Source organism: Musa acuminata, chromosome BXJ3-11, assembly GCF_036884655.1.
Source record: "Musa acuminata AAA Group cultivar baxijiao chromosome BXJ3-11, Cavendish_Baxijiao_AAA, whole genome shotgun sequence".
Taxonomy (NCBI): Eukaryota; Viridiplantae; Streptophyta; class Magnoliopsida; order Zingiberales; family Musaceae; genus Musa; species Musa acuminata.
In genome coordinates this window covers 4,308,122-4,315,968 of record NC_088359.1, presented here as the reverse complement: position 1 = coordinate 4,315,968, position 7,847 = coordinate 4,308,122, and the positions used below count along the sequence as shown (strand labels likewise).

General features: G+C 41.5%; 1 protein-coding gene across 2 annotated transcripts; it reads left to right on the top strand.

The window, feature by feature from the left end:
- Positions 1-1,994: 1,994 nt before the first annotated feature.
- Positions 1,995-5,678, top strand: LOC103970473 (UDP-glucuronic acid decarboxylase 4). 2 transcript variants are annotated; one of them, XM_065174488.1, is made up of 6 exons: positions 1,995-2,694; positions 3,369-3,515; positions 3,706-3,785; positions 3,893-3,976; positions 4,091-4,165; positions 4,962-5,678. In XM_065174488.1, exons 1-6 carry the CDS (start codon positions 2,067-2,069, stop codon positions 5,295-5,297), a joined length of 1,350 nt encoding a protein of 449 aa, XP_065030560.1. In that variant the 5' UTR covers positions 1,995-2,066; the 3' UTR covers positions 5,298-5,678. The 2 variants fall into 2 exon arrangements, with proteins under 2 accessions (XP_065030560.1, XP_065030559.1); XM_065174487.1 differs by having other exon boundaries at positions 1,995-2,698; positions 3,373-3,515.
- The last annotated feature ends 2,169 nt before the right edge of the window (positions 5,679-7,847 follow it).

Here is a 7,847-nt window from a genome sequence, read left to right as displayed (position 1 = left end):
GCTAAGAATTATTTAGTCTAATTCTTTTTATATAAGGATCAAAAGAAATTTTTTGAAACCTAATAATCATAAATTAGATATGTAATATGATATGCTTTTCAATTAAAAACATCTTTCCAAATGATAAATGGGAAGAATATATATATACATATATATATATATATCATTGGAGCAAAGTCAACTCTCAAATCAGTGTCACATCGACATCCAACAATCTCATCATCGACTTAGGACCTCACAATCTCCTATCATATAGAAATTAGCCAATCATCTCATAATTAAATTTATTTCTTTATAAATAGGAACTTCCAAGGGATAAAACTCTCTTTAGATTCTTTCTTTCTAAATTTATTAATCAAACTAACATGAATTTATTTCTTATTGGGAACAACACAAACATACCCCTTAGGAGACCTTTATTTTTCATATAGAGAAAAAGTACCCAAAAGTAGAAACATATTTTTGTGTTTGCCCTAGAAGATTTGATACATGAAGAACACCTCTGTCCTCGAGATTCTTTCATGATAGATCCACAAACCGAACCTTCTCAAATGAAAAGTATGACTGACTTAATTTCTGATAACTTAAATCTCTTGTTGATGAGTGATTTGAAGGTGCTCGACTTGTTTCAATGTTTACTAAGGTTTTAGTTACATGTATCCATCAATACAATGCATAGCATTTTGATGTCATTGGAGCCATGGAATCAGTCAACTTCATTTTATCATCAAGAAAGTATGTGACAAGAACTAATTACCTAACTCTTAGACTAGGAAAATAACCATAACACTAATAGATTCCTCCTCCTCCTTTCATTTTTGGACCAAATCTTTGATTGACAAAGGCAAACCCAATAGAACATAATTAGCATCAAAGGAAGAACTTTGGGTTGATATTGATGATGAATCGCATACAGATTCTAAAAGCTCTTGAAACGGCAACAATCTCCAAACAACTCTCGACGAAGACATCATGCATCTCCTTTTGACTTTTAGAAATGCCTACTCACAATTACTAGGTTGATGAAGACACTCCACCTAATTAGGATCTTTGGCTCTTGATTCCATTGATTTTGATAGGTGCAAGATATTTTCTTGAGTCATGAAATAAACTCCGAATAGAACACAAAAATTTCATCTCTATATAACAGTAATTTAGAAAGAAAAATAATAGTTTAAAAAATATTAATATATACCGCCTTATCTCTATATAGATAAAAATTATAATTTTTTACGTCATAAGAGAACAATCTTATTATTGTGCTGAAACTACGATCGCTTGTCACGTTAAAAAGAATATAATAAAAAACAAGTAGAAATTGCGATCAATTGTATGGGGGGCAAAACAAAAACCATATGACATTTTTGGGGATAAAATAGTTGTTACTCTATAATTGAAGTTGATTGCGTCGTCTTCTTCGTGTGTTTTGGGAGCTCTAAATTTGTTTGGGTCGGCCTAATTTGGGCAGCAGTTGGATGGGGGACCTCGGTTTGGTCCGATGCGGACGATTTCTTGTTGCGTCGCCTAACTCGGACCGAGTCGTCTTAAAAGTCCACGTGCTTTCCACGGGCCGATGCGGTGGTGCGGGCCAAGTCACCTTCGGTTGAGTAACGTCTCCGAAAAGGCCACCCCCGACGCCCGTCCCCACCGATCTACCAACCGCGAGGAGCGTGTACCGCCCCCCCCGGGATAAGTCCTGCGCGGCACATGGCGCCAGGCTCAGCAGCCAACCGACGGCCGCCCCCTTCCCCCACCCACCCTTCCGTAGCCGAGTCAAACGGCGGGGCCCACCAGTTTGTCGCTTGCGAGGTAGCCAAGCCCTCGGAAGCACGTCCTGCGTGGGCCCAAGCAGAACGTGGAGGGGCCGCGCGCATCCTCGCCGTCCACCTGGCACGCATTCGATCTGTACCCTTGGGAAGGCGGGGAGCGAGGCGAAATTACGCGCAGGCCCTTGGCTCTTTGTTTCCCTCTCTACAAGACGCCCCCCCGTCCCCCCCCATCCGACGACTCTTCAAAGTGGAAGGCCCCCTTGCTACCTTCGCAACCAGATCCCCGTGCTATCGACGATGGCCTCCGAGCTCATCTACCGCGGCGGCCACGACGCCCACCCGCCGGAGAGCGGCAGCGGGTACACCCCGAAGCCGGAGAAACACCTCCTCTGGCTCTGGCGCCCGCTTCGCTACCTTCTGCGGGAGCAGCGCCTTGTATTCGTGCTCGTCGGCATGGCCCTCGCCTCCCTCCTCTTCGCCCTCGCTCCCTCGTCTTCCTCCACCAACTCCTACTCCTACTCCTCCGCCGTGGCGTCCGAACTCGCCCTCCGGTCGGCGATGGACCGCCAGCAGCAACAGCACCACCATAGGGCGGCGTTCGAGGCGGCGGCGAGGGGATTCGTCGGGGGGAAGGTGCCGCTAGGGATCAAGCGGAAAGGGCTCCGCATCGTGGTGACGGGCGGGGCCGGGTTCGTGGGCAGCCACCTGGTGGACCGGCTGATCGCCAGGGGTGACAGCGTGATCGTGGTGGACAACTTCTTCACGGGGCGGAAGGAGAACGTGATGCACCACTTCGGGAACCCCAACTTCGAGCTCATCCGCCATGACGTCGTCGAGCCCCTGCTTCTCGAGGTCGACCAGATCTACCACCTCGCCTGCCCCGCCTCCCCCGTCCACTACAAGTTCAACCCCGTCAAGACCATCATATCCTTTTTCCTCTCTATTTTTCCTTTCTTCTCTCATTAGTCTCTTCTTCTGCAATTTTTTTAGTGCTAAAAATCGCTCTTTTCCAAGTTGGCTGAAGTTTCTGGTTTTTCGTATACATTCTATAGATAATTTTCAAGTTTGCATTTTTTTTGCTTTTTATTCCTGTAATTTATATTCCCTAAAGGTCTTTTAATTTTGTTCGTCTTTGGTGGTAGACTGTCTCTGTTGTGTTCTTATCATTAGATCTCCTAAAATTGGCTTCCTGTATCTCTTCCATCACCTAAAAATAATTCTTATAGCCTTGTCCTGCTCCGTTGATCATTGATAAAAAGGACTGTTTTTTGGCTCAGTACTGTTCTATGTGATCTTGGTTCTTTAATTCTTGGTGGTGGTCTCCTCATATCTACAACTTGATGAAAACAGGGTCCCTTTTTACCTGGTCTTCAGTAATTTGAACTTCTGAAAGTTAGTAGTTGTTGAACAGATCTTAATATTGGCCTTTTGAGATCAAATTGTTGCTTGTTTCTTGTTCCAAAATGTTCGATTTGGTTTCTGTGGTTGTTCTTAGTCTTTCAGTCAAGATTAGAATAGAATAAGAAGGAAGAAAAGCAAGAATCTTTCTTTTGCCTGTTAAAAGCCTTGATTCATTGAGCTTTTTCTGTGGAGTGCACAAGACCAACGTTGTGGGAACTCTCAACATGCTAGGCCTGGCCAAGCGAGTGGGGGCCAGGTTCCTCCTCACCAGCACCAGCGAGGTCTATGGCGATCCCTTGCAGCACCCTCAAGTTGAGACCTACTGGGGCAATGTTAATCCCATCGGTATGCATCTCTCTCTATCACCATGTCTCTCATTTCTTCAGCTTTTTCTCTCATAGAATCTCAAGTGTAATAAATTTGATCTAGAGTTGGTGAGTGTCCTGTTTTTTCTTCCTTTTGTGTATTAGTTAGATGCTTACTTTGTCATATAAAATATATAAAAGAATCTAACAAGCTGTTGGTATGGGCACAGGGGTTAGGAGCTGCTATGATGAAGGCAAGCGTACAGCGGAGACACTGACCATGGACTACCACCGTGGTGCCCAAGTCGAGGTCATACACTTTCTAACTAATCCATAATATAATGTGTCTCTGCTCTAGATTTAGCTTCTTGATTGGCTCGTTTGGTATTTATTATATGCTAAATTCCTCTGATACAGGTGAGGATTGCTCGAATCTTCAACACTTATGGGCCCCGCATGTGCATTGACGATGGCCGGGTTGTCAGCAACTTTGTTGCTCAGGTGTGTGACAACTTTGCTGAGATTTCGAGATTTCTGTTTAGTTTCAATAAATAAAGTGATATGCATTGGATTAATGAGTGCAACACCGCTGTTTGAATTTGATACATGATTTAGGCCTTGAGGAAGGAGCCAATGACGGTTTATGGGGATGGAAAGCAGACAAGGAGTTTCCAATATGTTTCTGACCTTGTAAGTCTTCTTCCTATTGCTCTACCAACTTCAACTTTTGTGTCCTTTCTTGTGTCATATATATGCTTGTTATTTATGTTGGAAATTGTGATCATACAACAAACCAATAGCTCTGGCTTTGGTACATATTAGGCCCACATGGACCAGTTAGGTTTCTCAAGTTCTTGTGGTTGGTGGGGGTGGGTCCAAGTGTTATTTGGACATTCAAAAACAGCACATTCATGTGCAGAATCAACCTACCATGTCTAAACGGATTGTTCTCCTTTCCATTGGCTTCACATTGTTGTCCTTTTGCCCAGTAGTGGTCACACCTTTTAGACCCCAGTTGGTCCTTTAGTTAGTCTAGCAATCAAAGTTTAGATACTTTATTAAGCTTCAATTCCTGGAGGTCATTAATAAAAGCATAGTGTTGTTTGTCACATATTTGTTGCAATATTATTTCTAATTCCATGAATCTTGCTAGAATGTTCTATTCCTGAATATGATTCTGACCAATTTTATTCTTAAGATGAAGAGAAGCATATCTATTCTATACTCAATAAGTACCGACCGATACACACCGAGGGATTAGCTCTAGTTCCAAAAATAAATACATAGACACTTGTTGAACAAGAGGCTTCATGTATTTTAAGAATCCATTGGTGGTCTCTTCAAAAGGTAGGTAGAAAAGGACAAATAAACAAAAATGATATTGGTAAAGCGGTAGTCCATGCTTGACCAAGGGACAGAGAGTCCTCATATTCAATGTGTGAGAATCTTCTACAAATTTTGCTTAGTGTTTAACAACAAAATACAGGTGGAGGGGTTAATGAGGCTGATGGAAGGAGAACACATTGGTCCATTCAACCTGGGCAACCCTGGAGAGTTCACAATGCTGGAGCTTGCTAAAGTTGTGCAGGAAACCATTGACCCCAATGCTAAAATCGAGTTCCGTCCCAACACAGAGGATGATCCTCACAAGCGCAAGCCTGACATCAGCAGGGCCAAGGAACTGCTCGGCTGGGAGCCCAAGATCCCTCTCCGCCAGGGTCTTCCTCTAATGGTCTCCGACTTTCACAAACGTATCTTTGGTGATCACTCTGATGCTAAACCATCCACAACTTCCACAGCCACTGGAACGGGATCCTCCTAAGATTCAAAGTTCTCTTTTGGAACGGGATCCTCCTAAGATTCAAAGTTCTCTTTTGGACCTGGTTTGTGCTATACAGGAAATTTACAGACTATAAGAATCCCATTTGGTCGAAGCTCAGCAAGAGAAGGATCATGCCTTGATTGGTTTAGGTTCTAAATGACTTGGCCATTATTGTCCTTTTGCTGGTTGCTGTATAAGCTACTAGAGATTCCTGCATTGCAGTGGGACAAGTCCCTTTGGAGACATTATTGCTTTATTTTTTTTTCCCTTTAGTTTTGAAGCAGGTGTCCTCATGTGTTGTCATCTAATTTGAGTTTAATACAGGTGTTATATTTGCTTTGAATGAATTAATAGAATCTCCTATATGTTGTCTTTTTGTCATGTTCTGATGCTCGTGGGTGCCATGCCCTCCTCTGTTCTCAGAAAATGTTATGCTCATTGTTCTGGTGCAGTATCAGTTTTTTAAGCTTTGGTAAGTGGTTAATAGCCTTTTGGATACTTTGGTGTATTATTGAAATAAAGGGTTAAATCAAAGGCTGTAAAAGCTGATCTGATTTCTCCTTGCGAAAGGTGGTTTGTTTTTTCATCTCCTGACACTCAATCAATGCTTCAACCAATATTTCTGTCTTTTACTTGCTTAGCATTTGAAATAGTTGGTATCACTGAGACAATGCTGAGTTTGCAGAGAGATCAGAATCAACAGAAATCAACAAAACTGAATACTTGTATAGGACATTGTGTGCAAGTTTAGATGTTCTCCTTGACCTTGAAACACAGATGAAATTACTGTATATTTATTGGGGGCACATGTTTCCTATGCAAATTACCAACCTGATGTCTAATGGCATAATGATATATTGGTTTTTTTGGTCTTCTGGTTAATTACATTACTCAAAGATGATGAACAATTGGTATATCTCCATTTATTGGCAAAAAAGTTGCATGCAGCTTGGTCAATAGTCCACTACCAATCTCATACTAATGGTTGAGAAAATAGATGGAGTCATCAGAAATCACTTGTGAGAGAAGCAGCTGCAGTTTCTCCAAATTATCTCAGTTGAATGTTCAAGCACAAGTAGCAGATCAGAAACTGATTTAAGTTCCCAGATCACCTATGTGAAGTCCCTTGCCTACAGTCATGTTAATGTCACAAGAATCTCAAGACTAATTTCAGTAGCAACAATACTGGTGATGCCAAAAATATCAGCACTTGTGGTGTGTGTTGATGACTAACCACTGATTTCAATGGAGTCACTGAGTTCATCAGGTTAACCTTGCCTAAAGAGTCACACAAATCCTTATATCTTACCTCATTCCACAAGTTCACCCAGTATTTATCAGTTGGTAGAGAATTTAGACATGTTCTTTAGCCAAAACCAGACAAGTATGATCAGATTTAATAGAGGATTCTAATGATAGAAATAGGAATCTTATTCTAAGTTCATCTACCATAAGTAATACTGAGCTTAGTTGACTAGGTTTTGGGCTGCTTCTAGTGAACTGATTAGACCGAAGAGTGTTGGCTTCATTCTCGAAGAGTCTATATTACTGATGATAAGCATCATTTGTCTTCAACAAATACTCACAAAGAATTATTTATTTTGGATGGACTTCATACAGTTTTTGCTCGTTTGAATGGACCCAAAAGATAATATTGAGGATAGAGGTGACTGTAACACTTGTAAGGTCTTAGTTTCTCTATTTTTCGATTGATGTGAGATGACTCTTAACACTTAAAAGATGCCTCCGAGATGGTAGAGATATGACTGTGACGTCTATAAGATTTTGATTCTTCTACTCCTTAATACTAGATATGTATGAGATGAGCGTAAGGATCCTCGGGTTTTAAAATGAAGACTAAAAAGCTTAGAGCTCAACGCTGTAGAGAGAGTGAGTTGCATGAGGTGAAAATTGAAACATCTCTTTTACCTTTATTTAGAGGGGACTAATTAAGAACAGATTTTTAGATTTAAAAATTTTATATTAAAATTCATATAATTATGAAAGTGATACATCTAACTTTATTTATCGTAACGTCATCGTTTTTACCGATTAAAGTACGAAAACGATGGATAAAGATATAATTTTAACATCTTAGTTATGTTTTCGATTGAGATGGACGATGATATCATTGAGAGCTGCGAGTTACTGTTATGGATAAGAAGGGAGAACGGTGGCGAGAGGTGAGGCAAAGAGAGAGGAGGAAGAGGATGATGCAGATGCTGACACTTTATATTTGCGCCGCCATTGCTCAACAACTGTATCTGTGTTGACATAGATGCAGATGTAGAGCGACGTCGCTCTACATTTGTTTTGGCATTGTCAATGATATGGGGAAGGGCGGTGCCGCTCTGCATTAATGTGAGCATCGATACAGATGCCTAGCAGTTTTTTCGTCATTCTACATTTACCTCGACACCACTCGATAACTATGTCGGCATCGTTCGACAACTATGTCAACACTGATGCGGATGAAAAGCGACAAAAGGGTCGCTTGGCATCTGCATCGGTATTGATGCAAATGCGATGTGATGTTGACAAAGATGTAAA